The 22,916-nt window shown below is 44.4% G+C and overlaps 1 protein-coding gene across 1 annotated transcript in view; it reads right to left on the reverse strand.

Moving 5' to 3' along the window:
• The window catches only part of LOC142652629 (uncharacterized), a 38,721-nt gene extending 17,611 nt beyond the window's left edge, over positions 1–21,110 (reverse strand). Inside the window, exons 1-3 of the mRNA XM_075828285.1 lie at positions 20,946–21,110; positions 14,960–18,643; positions 8,615–8,694 (exon numbers count right to left, since the gene is read on the reverse strand). Of these exons, the coding sequence (XP_075684400.1) occupies positions 8,615–8,694; positions 14,960–18,119 (3,240 nt within the window). The 5' untranslated portion in view covers positions 18,120–18,643; positions 20,946–21,110. The remainder of the gene's footprint in view (positions 1–8,614; positions 8,695–14,959; positions 18,644–20,945) is intronic.
• Between the last annotated feature and the right edge of the window lie 1,806 nt (positions 21,111–22,916).

Raw genomic sequence — 22,916 nt, forward strand, 5'->3', positions numbered from 1 at the left:
GGAGCGGCTGATATCAGTCACACATATGATGTAATGTCTCTGGAGGATATAATAGTACTGGAATGTTATAAGAGGAGCGGCTGATATCAGTCACATATGATGTAATGTCTCTGGAGGATATAATAGTGCTGGAGTGATATAAGAGGAGCGGCTGATATCAGTCACATATATGATGTAATGTCTCTGGAGGATATAATAGTGCTGGAGTGATATAAGAGGAGCGGCTGATATCAGTCACACATATGATGTAATGTCTCTGGAGGATATAATAGTACTGGAGTGATATAAGAGGAGCGGCTGATATCAGTCACATATATGATGTAATGTCTGGAGGATATAATAGTACTGGAGTGTTATAAGAGGAGCGGCTGATATCAGTCACACACATGATGTAATGTCTCTGGAGGATATAATAGTACTGGAGTGTTATAAGAGGAGCTGCTGATATCAGTCACACATATGATGTAATGTCTCTGGAGGATATAATAGTGCTGGAGTGATATAAGAGGAGCGGCTGATATCAGTCACATATGATGTAATGTCTGGGGGATATAATAGTACTGGAGTGTTCTAAGAGGAGCTGCTGATATCAGTCACACATATGATGTAATGTCTCTGGAGGATATAATAGTACTGGAGTTATAAGAGGAGCGGCTGATATCAGTCACACATATGATGTAATGTCTCTGGAGGATATAATAGTGCTGGAGTGTTATAAGAGGAGCGGCTGATATCAGTCACACATATGATGTAATGTCTCTGGAGGATATAATAGTGCTGGAGTGTTATAAGAGGAGCGGCTGATATCAGTCACATATATGATGTAATGTCTCTGGAGGATATAATAGTACTGGAGTGATATAAGAGGAGCGGCTGATATCAGTCACATATATGATGTAATGTCTCTGGAGGATATAATAGTGCTGGAGTGTTATAAGAGGAGCGGCTGATATCAGTCACACATATGATGTAATGTCTCTGGAGGATATAATAGTACTGGAGTGATATAAGAGGAGCGGCTGATATCAGTCACACATATGATGTAATGTCTCTGGAGGATATAATAGTACTGGAGTGATATAAGAGGAGCGGCTGATATCAGTCACATATGATGTAATGTCTCTGGAGGATATAATAGTACTGGAGTGTTATAAGAGGAGCGGCTGATATCAGTCACACATATGATGTAATGTCTCTGGAGGATATAATAGTACTGGAGTGTTATAAGAGGAGCGGCTGATATCAGTCACACATATGATGTAATGTCTCTGGAGGATATAATAGTACTGGAGTGTTATAAGAGGAGCGGCTGATATCAGTCACACATATGATGTAATGTCTCTGGAGGATATAATAGTGCTGGAGTGATATAAGAGGAGCGGCTGATATCAGTCACATATGATGTAATGTCTCTGGAGGATATAATAGTGCTGGAGTGTTATAAGAGGAGCGGCTGATATCAGTCACATATGATGTAATGTCTCTGGAGGATATAATAGTGCTGGAGTGATATAAGAGGAGCGGCTGATATCAGTCACACATATGATGTAATGTCTCTGGAGGATATAATAGTGCTGGAGTGATATAAGAGGAGCGGCTGATATCAGTCACACATATGATGTAATGTCTCTGGAGGATATAATAGTACTGGAGTGATATAAGAGGAGCGGCTGATATCAGTCACATATGATGTAATGTCTCTGGAGGATATAATAGTACTGGAGTGATATAAGAGGAGCGGCTGATATCAGTCATATATGATGTAATGTCTCTGGAGGATATAATAGTACTGGAGTGTTAGGGTATGTTCACACGGCCTATTTACGGACGTAATTCGGGCTGACAAACATCTGCCCATTGAAAGCAATGGGCAGACGTTTGTCTGTTCACACGAGGCGTATATTTACGCGCCGCTGTCAAATGACGGCGCGTAAATAGACGCCCGCGTAGAAGAAGTGACCTGTCACTTCTTTGGCCGTAATTGGAGCCGCTATTCATTGACTCCAATGAATAGCAGTGCTAATTACGGCCGTAATTGACGCGGCGTTCAAGCGCCTGCACATGCCGGTACGGCTGAAATTACGGGGATGTTTTCAGGCTGAAACATCCCCGTAATTTCAGCCGTTACGGACCCCCGCCGTGTGAACATACCCTTATAAGAGGAGCGGCTGATATCAGTCACACATATGATGTAATGTCTCTGGAGGATATAATAGTACTGGAGTGATATAAGAGGAGCGGCTGATATCAGTCACACATATGATGTAATGTCTGGGGGATATAATAGTGCTGGAGTGATATAAGAGGAGCGGCTGATATCAGTCACACATATGATGTAATGTCTGGGGGATATAATAGTGCTGGAGTGATATAAGAGGAGCGGCTGATATCCGTCACACATATGATGTAATGTCTGGGGGATATAATAGTGCTGGAGTGATATAAGAGGAGCGGCTGATATCAGTCACATGATGTAATGTCTCTGGAGGATATAATAGTACTGGAGTGATATAAGAGGAGCGGCTGATATCAGTCACATATGATGTAATGTCTCTGGAGGATATAATAGTGCTGGAGTGTTATAAGAGGAGCGGCTGATATCAGTCACACATATGGTGTAATGTCTCTGGAGGATATAATAGTGCTGGAGTGATATAAGAGGAGCGGCTGATATCAGTCACATATGATGTAATGTCTGGAGGATATAATAGTGCTGGAGTGATATAAGAGGAGCGGCGGATATCAGTCACACATATGATGTAATGTCTCTGGAGGATATAATAGTGCTGGAGTGTTATAAGATGAGCGGCTGATATCAGTCACATATGATGTAATGATTGGAGGATATAATAGTGCTGGAGTGATATAAGAGGAGCGGCTGATATCAGTCACACATGATGTAATGTCTCTGGAGGATATAATAGTGCTGGAGTGATATAAGAGGAGCGGCTGATATCAGTCACACATATGATGTAATGTCTCTGGAGGATATAATAGTACTGGAGTGATATAAGAGGAGCGGCTGATATCAGTCACACATGATGTAATGTCTCTGGAGGATATAATAGTGCTGGAGTGATATAAGAGGAGCGGCTGATATCAGTCACACATATGATGTAATGTCTCTGGAGGATATAATAGTGCTGGAGTGTTATAAGAGGAGCGGCTGATATCAGTCACACATATGATGTAATGTCTCTGGAGGATATAATAGTACTGGAGTGATATAAGAGCAGCGGCTGATATCATTCACACATATGATGTAATGTCTCTGGAGGATATAATAGTACTGGAGTGATATAAGAGGAGCGGCTGATATCAGTCACATATGATGTAATGTCTCTGGAGGATATAATAGTACTGGAGTGATATAAGAGGAGCGGCTGATATCAGTCACATATGATGTAATGTCTCTGGAGGATATAATAGTACTGGAGTGATATAAGAGGAGCAGCTGATATCAGTGACACATATGATGTAATGTCTCTGGAGGATATAATAGTACTGGAATGTTATAAGAGGAGTGGCTGATATCAGTCACATATATGATGTAATGTCTGGAGGATATAATAGTGCTGGAGTGATATAAGAGGAGCGGCTGATATCAGTCACATATGATGTAATGTCTCTGGAGGATATAATAGTACTGGAGTGATATAAGAGGAGCGGCTGATATCAGTCACATATGATGTAATGTCTCTGGAGGATATAATAGTGGTGGAGTGTTATAAGAGGAGCAGCTGATATCAGTCACATATGATGTAATGTCTCTGGAGGATATAATAGTACTGGAGTGATATAAGAGGAGCGGCTGATATCAGTCACACATATGATGTAATGTCTCTGGAGGATATAATAGTACTGGAATGTTATAAGAGGAGCGGCTGATATCAGTCACATATGATGTAATGTCTCTGGAGGATATAATAGTGCTGGAGTGATATAAGAGGAGCGGCTGATATCAGTCACATATATGATGTAATGTCTCTGGAGGATATAATAGTGCTGGAGTGATATAAGAGGAGCGGCTGATATCAGTCACACATATGATGTAATGTCTCTGGAGGATATAATAGTACTGGAGTGATATAAGAGGAGCGGCTGATATCAGTCACATATATGATGTAATGTCTGGAGGATATAATAGTACTGGAGTGTTATAAGAGGAGCGGCTGATATCAGTCACACACATGATGTAATGTCTCTGGAGGATATAATAGTACTGGAGTGTTATAAGAGGAGCTGCTGATATCAGTCACACATATGATGTAATGTCTCTGGAGGATATAATAGTGCTGGAGTGATATAAGAGGAGCGGCTGATATCAGTCACATATGATGTAATGTCTGGGGGATATAATAGTACTGGAGTGTTCTAAGAGGAGCTGCTGATATCAGTCACACATATGATGTAATGTCTCTGGAGGATATAATAGTACTGGAGTTATAAGAGGAGCGGCTGATATCAGTCACACATATGATGTAATGTCTCTGGAGGATATAATAGTGCTGGAGTGTTATAAGAGGAGCGGCTGATATCAGTCACACATATGATGTAATGTCTCTGGAGGATATAATAGTGCTGGAGTGTTATAAGAGGAGCGGCTGATATCAGTCACATATATGATGTAATGTCTCTGGAGGATATAATAGTACTGGAGTGATATAAGAGGAGCGGCTGATATCAGTCACATATATGATGTAATGTCTCTGGAGGATATAATAGTGCTGGAGTGTTATAAGAGGAGCGGCTGATATCAGTCACACATATGATGTAATGTCTCTGGAGGATATAATAGTACTGGAGTGATATAAGAGGAGCGGCTGATATCAGTCACATATGATGTAATGTCTCTGGAGGATATAATAGTACTGGAGTGATATAAGAGGAGCGGCTGATATCAGTCACACATATGATGTAATGTCTCTGGAGGATATAATAGTACTGGAGTGATATAAGAGGAGCGGCTGATATCAGTCACATATGATGTAATGTCTCTGGAGGATATAATAGTACTGGAGTGTTATAAGAGGAGCGGCTGATATCAGTCACACATATGATGTAATGTCTCTGGAGGATATAATAGTACTGGAGTGTTATAAGAGGAGCGGCTGATATCAGTCACACATATGATGTAATGTCTCTGGAGGATATAATAGTACTGGAGTGTTATAAGAGGAGCGGCTGATATCAGTCACACATATGATGTAATGTCTCTGGAGGATATAATAGTGCTGGAGTGATATAAGAGGAGCGGCTGATATCAGTCACATATGATGTAATGTCTCTGGAGGATATAATAGTGCTGGAGTGATATAAGAGGAGCGGCTGATATCAGTCACACATATGATGTAATGTCTCTGGAGGATATAATAGTGCTGGAGTGATATAAGAGGAGCGGCTGATATCAGTCACACATATGATGTAATGTCTCTGGAGGATATAATAGTACTGGAGTGATATAAGAGGAGCGGCTGATATCAGTCACATATGATGTAATGTCTCTGGAGGATATAATAGTACTGGAGTGATATAAGAGGAGCGGCTGATATCAGTCATATATGATGTAATGTCTCTGGAGGATATAATAGTACTGGAGTGTTAGGGTATGTTCACACGGCCTATTTACGGACGTCATTCGGGCTGACAAACATCTGCCCATTGAAAGCAATGGGCAGACGTTTGTCTGTTCACACGAGGCGTATATTTACGCGCCGCTGTCAAATGACGGCGCGTAAATAGACGCCCGCGTAGAAGAAGTGACCTGTCACTTCTTTGGCCGTAATTGGAGCCGCTATTCATTGACTCCAATGAATAGCAGTGCTAATTACGGCCGTAATTGACGCGGCGTTCAAGCGCCTGCACATGCCGGTACGGCTGAAATTACGGGGATGTTTTCAGGCTGAAACATCCCCGTAATTTCAGCCGTTACGGACCCCCGCCGTGTGAACATACCCTTATAAGAGGAGCGGCTGATATCAGTCACACATATGATGTAATGTCTCTGGAGGATATAATAGTACTGGAGTGATATAAGAGGAGCGGCTGATATCAGTCACACATATGATGTAATGTCTGGGGGATATAATAGTGCTGGAGTGATATAAGAGGAGCGGCTGATATCAGTCACACATATGATGTAATGTCTGGGGGATATAATAGTGCTGGAGTGATATAAGAGGAGCGGCTGATATCCGTCACACATATGATGTAATGTCTGGGGGATATAATAGTGCTGGAGTGATATAAGAGGAGCGGCTGATATCAGTCACATGATGTAATGTCTCTGGAGGATATAATAGTACTGGAGTGATATAAGAGGAGCGGCTGATATCAGTCACATATGATGTAATGTCTCTGGAGGATATAATAGTACTGGAGTGATATAAGAGGAGCGGCTGATATCAGTCACATATGATGTAATGTCTCTGGAGGATATAATAGTACTGGAGTGATATAAGTGGAGCGGCTGATATCAGTCACACATATGATGTAATGTCTCTGGAGGATATAATAGTACTGGAGGATATAAGAGGAGCGGCTGATATCAGTCACACATATGATGTAATGTCTCTGGAGGATATAATAGTGCTGGAGTGATATAAGAGGAGCGGCTGATATCAGTCACACATATGATGTAATGTCTGGGGGATATAATAGTGCTGGAGTGATATAAGAGGAGCGGCTGATATCAGTCACATGATGTAATGTCTCTGGAGGATATAATAGTACTGGAGTGATATAAGAGGAGCGGCTGATATCAGTCACACATATGATGTAATGTCTGGGGGATATAATAGTGCTGGAGTGATATAAGAGGAGCGGCTGATATCAGTCACACATATGATGTAATGTCTGGGGGATATAATAGTGCTGGAGTGATATAAGAGGAGCGGCTGATATCAGTCACATGATGTAATGTCTCTGGAGGATATAATAGTACTGGAGTGATATAAGAGGAGCGGCTGATATCAGTCACACATGATGTAATGTCTCTGGAGGATATAATAGTACTGGAGTAATATAAGAGGAGCGGCTGATATCAGTCACATATGATGTAATGTCTCTGGAGGATATAATAGTACTGGAGCGTTATAAGAGGAGCGGCTGATATCAGTCACACATATGATGTAATGTCTCTGGGGGATATAATAGTGCTGGAGTGATATAAGAGGAGCGGCTGATATCAGTCACACATGATGTAATGTCTCTGGAGGATATAATAGTACTGGAGTGATATAAGAGGAGCGGCTGATATCAGTCACACATATGATGTAATGTCTCTGGAGGATATAATAGTACTGGAGTGATATAAGAGGAGCGGCTGATATCAGTCACACACGATGTAATGTCTCTGGAGGATATAATAGTGCTGGAGTGATATAAGAGGAGCGGCTGATATCCGTCACACATATGATGTAATGTCTGGGGGATATAATAGTGCTGGAGTGATATAAGAGGAGCGGCTGATATCAGTCACATGATGTAATGTCTCTGGAGGATATAATAGTACTGGAGTGATATAAGAGGAGCGGCTGATATCAGTCACATGATGTAATGTCTGGGGGATATAAGAGCCGAGTGCAGCATGTAATATGCCGGGCTTCACAAACACGATCTTACTTGAAATAATCGAATCAGCTACGGACAGTGTCAGGACGGCTTGCGCTGTGTTCCCTCCCGTGATAACAAACAGAGACTGAGGGCGGATTTACAGGAGCGTGTGCGTTTTGTGCGCACAGAAAATGCGGCGTTTTGCGCGCCCAAAAGGCACTTACCAGCTCCGTGTGTCATCGGCATATAATGCGCGGCTGTGTGATTTTCGCGCAGCCGCCATCATTATGACACTCCGTTTGTATGTTTGTAGCACGTGGTGCTTTTCTGCTTTCAGTCATACTTTTTACTGCTGTTGCGTGAATCACGCTCGTGCCACGGAAGCGCTTTCATGTGCTGCGCGTGATTTTCACGCACGCATTGACTTCAATGGGTGCGTGATGTGCGAGAAACGCAGAAATATAGGGACAAACTCTGCATGAAAATCACGGACTGTCTGCACGGCCCCATAGACTAACATAGGTCCGTGCGACGCGCGTGTAAATCCGCCCCGAGAGAGCGCTCTCTGCAGGACCACCAGTCTGCGTGTGATCTCGCGGGAGGGAACACAGCGCAAGCCGCCCTGACACTGTCCGCAGCTGATTGGTCAGTGTCACAGCGGAGACATCGCGCCCCCTGGCCATTTAGTTAGATAGAAACGCCCTATTGACAGTTCAGGGGCTCATTTACATATCTGGCGCTAAATATAACGGCACGATATGTAAATAATGGAGGAAGATCGGAAAAAAGCGTAAAGTGAGACGGTGTCTGTGAAGCCCGGGCTATTACACGCTGCACTCAGATGCACACGTATGGGAGGTGAAAGGTTCTGGTTCATTGTCGCTATATATATATAATGGCCACCGTTGCTCTATAATCATCCAGAGAAGTTTTTGACAGATTTCCATCCACCAGATCTGATTGTTTCCCATGATTATCGCTACAGACGGATTCAATGTATCAGATTATAAATGTATCACTTGTAAACGCAGGCATGAAAAGGGTTAATAGAACTACTCACCGTCCCCAACGTTCCATCAATCATCATTAACCATTTGTAGGACACGCAGGGCCCCCAGCAGATCCTCCTGCAGACTTTATATCACATGACTGACTACATCCTGCTGGCCGAGCTGCTACAACTACAACTCCCACAATCCCTTGCAGCCTGGGATATAAGGAAGCTTTCTTATAGGGTGATAGAAGATCTGCAAGGACAGACATATTATATAGGGAAAAGGGGATCTGCAGCAGCCGAGCGTCCGCACGCCGCGTAAACATTGTGGAATTTCCATCCAAATCTCGGAAATTCTGCAGCGTTTTTCGCAAAAGAAATTGACGCGCTGCAGATTGAGAAACCGCACCGAAGGGTAAATTTGCGCACGTGATTTCTGCTAAATTTTTCGGCAGCACGTGGTTTAAATCTCGTCCACGCTGCCGCTGTAATAGGCCGTGTTCACACAGGACGGATATGCTGCATAAAAGTAAACCGCGCGTCCGCCCTGGATGTTGCGGGGAATTTCGGCCCGAAAAAACGCACCAAATTGTGGTGCAGTTTTTCGGCCGGAATGTTCACTGCGGAAAACAGCAGGTGTAAAAAAAGTCTATACTTACCCGCAGCCGTGGCGGTGCGTCCCTGACGTCCTGAAGCCCGGCCTCTGATTGGCTGCAGCGATCACATGGGATGAAACGTCATTCCTGGAGGCCGGGTGGGACGCAGGGTAAGTATAAGATTTTTTTTTTTTAGTTGCGATTTTTGCGGTGGAGTCGCAGATTTTCCATCGCAAAAAATGCAACATTTGTTATTTGTTGCGAATTTTACCTCCCATTGAATTAAATGGGGAAATCTCGCGATAGAAAACCGGCGATTCCACAATATAAATTCTCATGCTGCAGATTGAAAAAACGCACCGCAGGTCAATTTCGGAACATTTTTTGGGCGGTTTTTTTTAACGTTTCGATTTGTTCAAATCGTATCCATTTCCGTAAAATCTGCAGTATTTATGCTACGTGTGAACCTGGGCCATACGCTGCCGAATTTTCTCAAAGATTCTCGATGGAAATTGCGCAGTGTTTACCCTAAAGCAGTAAACTTGCACAACATGATCGCATGGTCGCATGGATGTGCCGCCAGATAGTCGCCCTGTGCCCGCGGCTGTATATAGTACATTGGTTAGAGCCTCCACCGGTCATTACAAGCTCGGAGAAGCCGGACTCAAACCCGGACTTCTGATGGCGCGATCCTGCCACGCCAAACATCATGGCTTCATATCACGTAAATAAAGATGAATAAACTGTGCATTGTGTTCCCTTTACTCACCATTTCCTGCTTGCTGTCAGTGAATGAGAACATTCTTGTTTGCATTCAGAAGCTGAAAACCTGTAAAGACTTACTACTTCTCGCAGCTGATATTTTGTTACAGTTGTATCCTGATAATCAGACTATACATGTTATCTGCGCGAGGATTTCCATTGGTGATTTTCTTTGTGGAAGGGAGAAATCTGTGGTCAAATTCGGGGCGAAAATCCATGAAAAAACCTGCAGGTAACACATATAGAGAACGTCGTAGATTTCTGGGGCTTATCCTCAGCAGAAAACTCGCTGCATGTGATACGGTCCTTGATGGTCATTGGAGGTGAAAGGGTTGATGGACACATTTCTAAGTCAGGTACCTGGTGTCACGTGGACTACTCCCCTCATCATGTTCCAGCGCTGTCTGGTGGCCCAAAAATGAATCCCAAACTAGTCTAAGAGGAGCTGAAAGTGCAGGGATCCTGCCATACCGACAGCCAGGGACAGGCACACAGTCACTAATACACATACCGACAGCCAGGGACAGGCGTACAGTCACTAATACAGCCAGGGACAGGCGTACAGTCACTAATACACAGAGACCGGCAGGGACAGGCGTACAGTCACTAATACACACAGACCGCCAGGGACAGGCACACAGTAACTAATACACATACCGACAGCCAGGGACAGGCACACAGTCACTAATACACATACCGACAGCCAGGGACAGGCACACAGTCACTAATACACATACCGACAGCCAGGGACAGGCACACAGTCACTAATACACATACCGACAGCCAGGGACAGGCACACAGTAACTAATACACATACCGACAGCCAGGGACAGGCACACAGTCACTAATACACATACCGACAGCCAGGGACAGGCACACAGTCACTAATACACATACCAACAGCCAGGGACAGGCACACAGTCACTAATACACATACCGACAGCCAGGGACAGGCACACAGTCACTAATACACATACCAACAGCCAGGGACAGGCGTACAGTCACTAATACACATACCGACAGCCAGGGACAGGCACACAGTCACTAATACACATACCGACAGCCAGGGACAGGCACACAGTAACTAATACACATACCAACAGTCAGGGACAGGCGTACAGTCACTAATACACATACCGACAGCCAGGGACAGGCACACAGTCACTAATACACATACCAACAGTCAGGGACAGGCGTACAGTCACTAATACACATACCGACAGCCAGGGACAGGCACACAGTCACTAATACACATACCGACAGCCAGGGACAGGCACACAGTCACTAATACACATACCAACAGCCAGGGACAGGCACACAGTCACTAATTCACATACCGACAGCCAGGGACAGGCACACAGTCACTAATACACATACCGACAGCCAGGGACAGGCACACAGTCACTAATACACATACCGACAGCCAGGGACAGGCGTACAGTCACTAATACAGCCAGGGACAGGCGTACAGTCACTAATACACAGAGACCGGCAGGGACAGGCGTACAGTCACTAATACACACAGACCGCCAGGGACAGGCACACAGTCACTAATACACATACCGACAGCCAGGGACAGGCACACAGTAACTAATACACATACCGACAGCCAGGGACAGGCACACAGTAACTAATACACATACCGACAGCCAGGGACAGGCACACAGTCACTAATACACATACCGACAGCCAGGGACAGGCACACAGTCACTAATACACATACCAACAGCCAGGGACAGGCACACAGTCACTAATACACATACCGACAGCCAGGGACAGGCACACAGTCACTAATACACATACCAACAGCCAGGGACAGGCGTACAGTCACTAATACACATACCGACAGCCAGGGACAGGCACACAGTCACTAATACACATACCGACAGCCAGGGACAGGCACACAGTAACTAATACACATACCAACAGCCAGGGACAGGCACACAGTCACTAATACACATACCGACAGCCAGGGACAGGCACACAGTCACTAATACTCATACCAACAGCCAGGGACAGGCACACAGTCACTAATACACATACCAACAGCCAGGGACAGGGGTACAGTCACTAATACACATACCAACAGTCAGGGACAGGCGTACAGTCACTAATACACATACCGACAGCCAGGGACAGGCACACAGTCACTAATAAACATACCGACAGCCAGGGACTGGCGTACAGTCACTAATTCACATACCGACAGCCAGGGACAGGCACACAGTCACTAATACACATACCGACAGCCAGGGACAGGCACACAGTCACTAATACACATACCGACAGCCAGGGACAGGCGTACAGTCACTAATTCACATACCGACAGCCAGGGACAGGCACACAGTCACTAATACACATACCAACAGCCAGGGACAGGCACACAGTAACTAATACACATACCGACAGCCAGGGACAGGCGTACAGTCACTAATTCACATACCGACAGCCAGGGACAGGCACACAGTCACTAATACACATACCAACAGCCAGGGACAGGCACACAGTAACTAATACACATACTGACAGCCAGGGACAGGCACACAGTCACTAATTCACATACCGACAGCCAGGGACAGGCACACAGTCACTAATACACATACTGACAGACAGGGACAGGCGTACAGTCACTAATTCACATACCGACAGCCAGGGACAGGCACACAGTCACTAATACACATACCAACAGCCAGGGACAGGCACACAGTCACTAATACACATACCAACAGCCAGGGACAGGCGTACAGTCACTAATACACATACCGACAGCCAGGGACAGGCGTACAGTCACTAATACACATATCGACAGCCAGGGACAGGCGTACAGTCACTAATACACAGAGACCGCCAGGGACAGGCGCACAGTCACTAATACACACAGACCGCCAGGGACAGGCATACAGTCACTAATACACAGAGACCGCCAGCCAGGGACAGGTGTACTGTCACCAATACACAGAGACTGCCAGGGACAGGCGTACAGGCACTAATACACATAGGGAGGGACAGGCGCACAGTCACTCATACACAGAGACCGCCAGGGACAGGCGTACAGTCACTAATACACATAGGGCCAGCCAGGGATAGGCACACAGTCACTAATAAACAGACCGACAGCCAGGGACAGGTGTACAGTCACTAATACACATAGGGACAGCCAGGGACAGGCGTACAGTCACTAATACACATAGGGACAGCCAGGGATAGGCGTACTGTCACTAATACACATAGGGACAGCCAGGGACAGGCGCACTGTCACTAATACAGATAGGGACAGCCAGGGACAGGCGTACAGGCACTAATACACAGACCGACAGCCAGGGACAGGCGTACAGGCACTAATACACAGACCGACAGCCAGGGACAGGCGTACAGGCACTAATACACAGACCGACAGCCAGGGACAGGCGTACAGGCACTAATACACAGACCGACAGCCAGGGACAGGCGTACAGGCACTAATACACATAGGGACCGGCGTGCACTGATTGGCAGTACTGTGTGGGCGATACACGGCAGGGTTATGAGGGTCGTGTTCTTTGGATACCGTATGGTGAGAAAAAAACCTCTAAAAACAGCAAGCTAGGGGGCTCTACTGTGCTTAGGGCCACATTTTCCATAAGACGAGCTCTTGTCTCCTGTAAGTGACATCTCTATTGCCATATAGTCCTCCATCTCCCTGTCTGTAGAGAAACCTTCCTCTTCCTCAGAGCTGTGACTGTCAGTATATCTGTCAGCTCTCCGGAGGACACCACCAAACAACCCCCCATATCTCAGCTTCCTGGGCTCCCCCAACAAACTCTACAGGCTATAGACTAATATCATGTAACGCTGAGCACCCCACTGTTACTCCGGGATTCATTTTTCCCAAGTAAAACCTAATCTGTTCTTGAAAATCTGCTAAGTGTTCAATACAGAAGAGGGGTCACTTGGGGTGCTGACCTTCACATTGGGTAACTAGACGTCATGGTGCCCAGTTGCTGGATGTATGAAAAACAACATTCCCCTTTCACCTATATCAAGTACAGTTCCATCTAATCTATGGGTGTCGTGCCATTTTTCTGGAGATTCTCCCATTATTTTGGTCGTCAGCTGCCCTCCTTGATTTCTAAGCTGTCCTTCTGCCGTCTTCGGTATGAACGGATTCATTCCTGGGGGTTTTTGGGACCTTTAAACAATCGCCTTTATATGAGAACTCCATCTGACAAGGTTTGATCCCTCACCGCATCATATTCTAACTACCTGCTTATGTCTGCAAGCAAAATCAGACTGACTGACGTAGCCGGAAACTTCCTGACAAGGCAAGAGAATCGGGAGCGAGACGAGACCCTTCCGATCTTCGAGAGAAGGAAGATCAATGGATACTCCATCCAATGCTAAGTTTTCATACCTTAGCTAGAGGGCTCCTTTAAGTTCATGACCAGGTTACAGCTTGGTTATACGGAGCAAAGGTGGATCTCTTATGATGGTCAATGCTCTTTGGGCTCAGCGTTGCTCTGAGGGTGTAGGGCAGTGTATGGAGTCTGTACAGCTCCGTACTAGGAAGCCAAATGGCCTCTGGGCATAGCCATGTGGGCTCCCTGGTGTGCCGTTTGTGCGGAGATATTCTGCCCTAGAAGCATTGCTTCTTATACCTCCATCCATACGCCATCTGATGGAACACGCCATCATTTTTTTCTTTCGGACTCCCTATGAAATCGGAGGCATACGGAGGTATAGTAGGTGGGTTCATGGACCTCTAGGGCAGCCCTACTATGACTGTACATAGCGCGGCCATGGAACTGAGCCGTTATTTTATATGACTGATCCACACAGCCGTTTAATGACTATCGGAGATTATGTATCCTTGATAATTGGAAGGAAAAATTCATGCAAGAAACGGGCAGCGAAAACAAAGAACACCCTTTAATTTACTCAATTACAGATAGCAATAAAGTTGCTGATATCCCTGAGTTGCTGGAACTTCTCCCCCATGGAGAGATTGATAAAACGATTCCAATAAATAACCGACGAAATGTTTGTGTGTCCAACGTTTCCCCTTCTCGTCATGAACACAGGTGATATTTTTGGTGATTTAGAAGTCCGGTCCTGTAGCGGAAGGATTTGTTGCAGTCTGTACAGATAAATGGTTTCTCCCCGGTGTGAATTCGTTGATGGACAACAAGATTAAACTTCTGGCTGAACTGTTTGTCACATTTTCCACAAGAATAAGGCTTCTCTCCCGTGTGCGTCCTTTGATGAACAACAAGTTGGGAGGCCTTGCTGAAGACTTTGCTGCACATGGTACACCCGTGCCGTCCGCCGGCGTGCATGGTCTGGTGTTCCACATACTGGTCTAAATGGGAGAAAACTTTTTTACATTGGTCACATTTATATAGTTTTTTTCCCGTTCTCGATCTGTGATTGACAGTTGTCCGGTTCTGGTTCTCTAAGACACAAGTTGAGAACTTCTGATCAATGTTCTTGATTCTGGTTCCATTCAATGATGTAGAGTTTGGTCCTTTGTCATTGACTTGGTTGACAACAGGCGGTCTTGGTTTGGAATATGGTGAGATAATATTGACTGCGCCGTTACTAAGACATTTTGAACGTTGAGAAACGAAGGAGGGTTCAACAGAAGACCGAAGAGTGGAATAAAATGTGTTGGTGCCTTTAAATTGTTCCTCAGTTTCCAAATTCTTCACCCTAATATTCACTTTATAGGACGCCGGTCGTATTGACCTTTTAGAGGCCAGGTTTCCAAATATTGAATACAGAGCTCGTTTTGACTTGAGATGTCCACTTAGTGGTGCCAACGGTATAGAAGATGTCCTACACTGGATACCTTGCATACTTTCCAGTGGTTGTCCTCTTCTCAAACTTTTGGATGAATCACAAAGTCCAAAACTACTAACCGTACGAGATCCCTGAGAAGCAGGTGGAAACTTACGAGACCGATCTATTTTAGACGTTGACTGTGCAAAATTTGCTTTACCAGTAGGAGCTTTTTCTATTGGTGGCTTTTTTGTACAAGGACCGTGCATCTGATGACGTAGAAGACCTGTTCGGTAGCGGAAGGATTTTTGACATTCCGTACATACATATGGGGTTTCTCCTGTATGTATACGTTGGTGCACCACAAGATTGAACCTTTGGCTGAACCCTCTGCCACATTCCGTGCAGGCAAAAGGCTTTTCTCCAGTGTGAGTCCTTTTGTGAAGAATGAGGGTGGATTTCCTAATGAAGCTCTTATTGCATTCTGGGCAAGCGTTCCGTGATCCGACGTGTGATTTCTGATGCTCCGTCAGTTGACTCAAGCGGACAAAATCTTTTTTGCATTGACTACACTTAAATGGTTCCTCACCTGGTTGTGTCCCCCGGTCCACCATTCTTGTTGTCGTGATTTCTACTATTGGGATATCCGCAACTGATTTGGTGGCAATAACTGGTGTAGGCAAAGTGGTTAATGATGAAGAATGTGAAGCAGTGAGTGATGCGGCTGAAGACGTGGTCAACCGGCATCCGGAGGTGGATGATTTAGAAGAAGGTTTAATAACAGAAAGAGGAGTAGTTGGTGGTAACGGCAGTGAAGGTTTAGTGGGCGGCTTCTTTACAATAGGCAGGTGACTGGTGGAATTAACCAATGAAGACCATTTGCCACCAGATGTATCATAGTTGGTAGTAGCATTTATATGGGAGGCTTGTGAACATGAGATCATGGATGATGAATGACATTTTACTCCTGATGGATGATATCTAGCACCAGACAATTTTGAGGGAAGTTTTACATCTAGTTTATGACAAGAGATCGAGGAAGGTGAGGAAGGTTTTTTACTCAATTGATAAATGTAGGATGATGTGGTTGAGGGATGCTTTACATCTGGTGCAGGATATCTTAAGGAGCTTGAGGCTAAGGTTAGTTTTTTATCTGATGGCGTACATATAGAGAACGAAGAGGATAACAGGGGCTTAGTACATGAAGAATGAGAAATCAAAGAGGTTGAGGCTGATGGAGCCTTAGTATCCAAGCAATGACTGATCGAGGACGTTGAGGCTGATGGAGTCTTAGTATCCAAGGAATGATTGATGGAGAACGTTGAGGCTGATGGAGTCTTAGTATCCAAGGAATGACTGATGGAGAACGTTGAGGGTGATGGAGTCTTAGTATCCAAGGAATGACTGATGGAGAACGTTGAGGCTGATGGAGTCTTAGTATCCAAGGAATGACTGATGGAGAATGTTGAGGCTGATGGAGTCTTCGTATCCATGGATTGACTGATGGAGGAAATCGAGGCTGATAGAGCTTTAGTATCCAATGATTGACTGATGGAGGAAGTCGAGGCTGATAGAGCTTTAGTATCCAATGATTGACTGATGGAGAAGGTTGAGGCTGTGGAATGCCTTCTACTTGAAAGATTGTAGATGGAAGTGGGAGAGGCTGAAGGAGGTTTATTACCAAATGGAGGACACACAGAGCTGGACGCAGCCAATAGTGTCTTTATACTTGATTGATCAAACGTCAAAGGTGGTGTTGAGGGAGATTTCATTCTCAAGTCATGAGACACGATAGACCTAGAAGTTAAAGGAACTTTACTGCTAACTTGCGGAAATAAAGAAGATACGGCTGATGGGTCTTTAGCACCTTGTAACCCACGCGTCGTATTCTTCAAGGATGACACTTGTCTAAGATTTGATAGATGACAATTTAAGGACGTGAAAGTTGAGTGAAGTTTGGCATCTACTGAATCATGGGTAGAGTTAAATGAAGATGATGAATGGTAGATGGGAGAACATGGAGGAACTTGTGTTTTTTTAGCAGGGAGTTTGACATCTGAAGGGACAGTAATCTGAGGAAGAGGTCTTAGACTTTTCTTCTCCACCATGATTTTCACACATTTCCCTTCTTTCTCATGCCTGACAAGAGCCGGCTTGTAGCGGAAGCCTTTGTCACACATATGACATCTATATGGCTTCTCTCCTGTGTGAATCCGTTGATGGATCACAAGGTTAAATCTCTGGCTGAAACGTTTCCCACAGTCAGGACAGGCATAAGGTCGTTCTCCTGTGTGCGTCCTCCGATGAAGCTTCAGTATGGACTTTCTAATGAATGTTTTCCCACAATCGGGACATGTGAAGGTCTTGTTTTCCTTGTGTGATTTTTCATGCTCAGCGAGAAGACTGCAGTCGGTGAAGACCTTAGAACAATGGACACATTTCAGGAAACTCTTCTCCATTTCTGAATGTTGAATCCTGGTTGAGAATTTCTGACTTTCAGAATTAGACAATACTTTGCATCTCTTATGAGAATTGGAACATTTTGTTGGCCCTTGGTCAACTTTTTGTATTTCATCATTATCTTGGGTTGTCTTCAGAGTCCGTATGGTCCATGTAACCCGAATCAGATCCTTAAAAGAAAGGTTCTCATGGGTTTCGAGTGAGGTTGACTCATCGTCTCTGGGGCTCTGAAGATCTGAGCTGATCTTCTGGTCATTAGGAGTGGACTGTCTATGTGGCTTGTTTCTGTGGTGGCCTATTTTATGGTCAATAAGAAGGGACCAGCTAGCAATGTCTTCTTGGCAATGGGAGCACTTGTGATGTATGTCTTCTAATACACCAAGGGCAAAATTCTTGTATTCCCTGCGCACTGTCCTGGTGTCTTGGTCATCCCACTTGGTTCTTGGTAATTTCCTCCTTGCTGAATTACCGGAGACTCTAAAGGTATTTACTTCGATTTTATCACATTGGAGGAAAATGTTTTCTGGAAACAATAAGCAAAGAAGGTCGTTAACGGAAATTATTATTTTTGTAATGTAGTGCGCACATGTCAAAATCACGTAAAAAACATTATATGCTTTCAAATAAAAATCTATTCAGGTAGTTGAAGGTCCTGGCACTTTCCTAGGGATAAACCCTCAGTAATCTGGATTACCTTTTATGTGGAGAACACATCATTTTTTGTGTAAATTAATTTGATAATCCTTCTTTAATAACTGAAGGAAAGTCTCCATTGTACTAGTTCTTTATCAATTCAAACTCGGCCTCCATTCTACTCGTTTTTCACCAATTCAAGCAAGACCCCCCCCCCCCCATGTACTAGTTCTTCACCAATTCAACCATGGCCTCCAGTCTACTAGTTCTTCACCATTTCAACCATGGCCCCCATTCTACTAGTTCTTTACCAATTCAACCATGGCCTCCATTCTACTAGTTCTTTACCAATTCAACCATGGCCTCCAATCTACTAGTTCTTCACCAATTCAACCATGGCCCCCATTCTACTAGTTCTTCACCAATTCAACCATGGCCCCCATTCTACTAGTTCTTTACCAATTCAACCATGGCCTCCATTCTACTAGTTCTTCACCAATTCAACCATGGCCTCCATTCTACTAGATCTTTACCAATTCAACCATGGCCTCCATTCTACTAGTTCTTCACCAATTCAACCATGGCCTCCATTCTACTTGTTCTTCACCAATTCAACCATGGCCTCCATTCTACTAGTTCTTCACCAATTCAACCATGGCCTCCATTCTACTAGTTCTTCACCAATTCAACCATGGCCCCCATTCTACTAGATCTTTACCAATTCAACCATGGCCTCCATTCTACTAGTTCTTTACCAATTCAACCATGGCCTCCATTCTACTAGTTCTTCACCAATTCAACCATGGCCTCCATTCTACTAGTTCTTTACCAATTTAAAGTGTAGCTAAACGTTCGGCAAACTTCTGACATGTCATAGTGACATATCAGAAGTTTGGATTGGTGGGGGTCCGAGCACGGAGACCCCCACCAATCGCTAGAACGAAGCAGCTGAAGGGCTCGTGTGAGCGTTCAGCTGCTTCGTTTCTGTTTGGATTTTTCTGGAAAGCCGATGTATCAGAGTACAGGCTCATAGACGTTTTATTGAGTCCGTACACCGATACATTTATTTCCAGAAAAAGCCGAACAGACACGAAGCGGCTGAGCGCTCACACGAGACCTTCTGCTGCTTCGTTCTAGCGATTGGTGGGGGTCTCAGTGCTCGGACCCCCACCAATCCAAACTTCTGACATGTCGCTATGATATGTCGCTATGATATGTCAGAAGTTTGCCGACTGCTGAGAAGTGATCTATATAGAACAGGAAGGATCAGTCTAATATGAATGTTGAATCATGTTATCTGTATATAGGTGTCACCTGTCAGTGTAATCCTGCCCGTGATGATAATAATTGCTAAGAAGTGATCGCTACAGAACACTAAGTGTCAAGGTGGGTTTACACGGGCAAATGGTTTGGCGCTCGTTTAACGCTCACCAATGTAAACTGTATGGGGACGAACTATTGTTAATACCATCGTACGGTCCCCATGCAGTTAGTATAATGTCGGCGGCATTAACGACGATTCTCAGGGCAAAATAAAAGATTAAATCAGCCGACGAACAAGATTTAGCTCATTCATTGACTGATCGCTGCCGTTTACACAGGTCAGTGATCGTTCGCCCGATCATTGGCCAATGTAAATGGTCTGTATGAGGCTCAGAGACAGAGGTAAAACGGCAAGATTTCAGGATTTTTAAAAAATATATAAATAATGACATAAAAAAACAAAAATCACCAAAAATTCTTAAAAAAATATATTTAACATAAAAACTTATTTTTAACAATAGATCATTCTCTTTAAAAAGGAACTGACGAAAACGGATTCGGTGTGAAAAGACCTAAAATGACAGATCTCGATCACCTGCTGGGAATCCGCGGCCGCAATGTTTGATTGATACATATATTTACAATGTTATGTTCTTCTAAGAATTCTAAGCAATTATTGATAATGGAATCTGATTGTTCCACTGCTATGAATGCGACTATTACCGGAGAGAGACGGCGGCTTATGATTGGTTGATAGTTAAATATGGCGGTTAATGTGGGACGCGGACCGCTGTGTAGTGTAGACGCTTCTATCCGTTCTATTAGTAGGTGACATCACACATCAGTTATTATCACAGAATTTCCATGTATGACTAAGAGATTGGTAGAGCTATGGGTGAGGGTGTGAAGGGTCAATCATGGGTACATACCTGCCCAGAGGGCATAGGGGTGCCAGGGGCTGGGATGCGGCAGAGTGACATGTGAGAAGGATGCGGTGTCACCTCTGCTGCTTCGCACACTGCTGTCTGCACAAGGGTTAATAAAAGCTATGCATAGTGCAGAGCCCAGGATCAAAGCCTCCTCCCAGCATGCACTGCTCCCACACAGCTGTCTACTTCCCGGTTAGTTCATTAAATCTGGAAAACTACATTTCCCAGAGTCCCAAGGGCTGCGCCCCCTGGTGGCTATTGCTTGTAATACAATTCTGAAAGAGTTCTGTATGAAGGATCATATCATATTTATTAGCGTCTAGTTATATTGTTTATTAATCAATTACTCAGATGGTATATAGACATAGTGTTAACCAATCACTGCTGAGCTGTGTATCCAAGCCTATCATGTGTGATACTGTCTGCTGAGCTGTGTATCCAAGCCTATCATGTGTGATACTGTCTGCTGAGCTGGTGTACCTAATCCTTTCATGTGTGATACATTCTGCTGAGCTGCTGTATCTAATCCTATCATGTGTGATACTGTCTGCTGAGCTGTGTATCTAATCCTATCATGTGTGATACTGTCTGCTGAGCTGTGTATCTAATCCTATCATGTGTGATACTGACTGCTGAGCTGTGTATCTAATCCTATCATGTGTGATACTGTCTGCTGAGCCGCTGTATCTAATCCTATCATGTGTGATACTGTCTGCTGAGCTGTGTATCTAATCCTATCATGTGTGATACTGTCTGCTGAGCTGTGTATCTAATCCTATCATGTGTGATACTGTCTGCTGATCTCATGTATCTAATCCTATCATGTGTGATACTGTTTGCTGAGTGGTGTATCTAATCCTATCATGTGTGATACTGTTTGCTGAGCTGTGTATCTAATCCTATCATGTGTGATACTATCTGCTGATCTCATGTATCTAATCCTATCATGTGTGATACTGTTTGCTGAGTGGTGTATCTAATCCTATCATGTGTGATACTGTCTGCTGAGTGGTGTATCTAATCCTATCATGTGTGATACTGTCTGCTGAGCTGTGTATCTAATCCTATCATGTGTGACACTGTCTGCTGAGCTGTGTATCTAATCCTATCATGTGTGGTACTGTCTGCTAAGCTGTGTATCTAATCTTATCATGTGCGATACTGTCTGCTGAGCTGTGTATCTAATCCTATCATGTGTGATACTGTCTGCTGAGCTGTGTATCTAATCCTATCATGTGCGATACTGTCTGCTGGGCCCTGTATCTAATCATATCATGTGTGATACTGTCTGCTGAGCTGTGTATCTAATCCTATCATGTGTGATCCTGTCTGCTGAGCTTTGTATCTAATCCTATCATGTGTGATACTGTTTGCTGGGCTGTGTATCTAATCCTATTATGTGTGATACTGTCTGCTGAGCTGTGTATCTAATCCTACCATGTGTGATACTGTGTGCTGAGCTGTGAATCTAATCCTATCATGTGTGATACTGTCTGCTGAGCTGTGTATCTAATCCTATCATGTGTGATACTGTCTGCTGAGGTGTGTATCTAATCCTATCATGTGTGATACTCTCTACTGAGCTGGTGTATCTAATCCTGTCATGTGTGATACTGTCTGCTGAGCTGTGTATCTAATCCTGTCATGTGTGATACTGTCTGCTGAGCCATGTATCTAATCCTATCATGTGTGATACGGTCTGCTGAGCTGGTGTATCTAAGCTTGTCCTGTGTGATACGGTCTGCTGAGCTGGTGTATCTAAGCTTGTCCTGTGTGATACGGTCTGCTGAGCTGGTGTATCTAAGCTTGTCCTGTGTGATACATGCAGCTCTGCTTACAAGCTTGACCCCCATATTTGGAACCTCTATGGGGAGGGGCATGTTCACATCTGTCTGAGCTTACTCTTCTGCAGGGGGGGGGGGGTTGACAACTTTGCATTTTCTGCAGATGTTTGACCCAATAAGTAGCTTA

The sequence above is a fragment of the Rhinoderma darwinii genome, chromosome 5 (genome assembly GCF_050947455.1).
Source record: "Rhinoderma darwinii isolate aRhiDar2 chromosome 5, aRhiDar2.hap1, whole genome shotgun sequence".
NCBI lineage: Eukaryota > Metazoa > Chordata > Amphibia > Anura > Rhinodermatidae > Rhinoderma > Rhinoderma darwinii.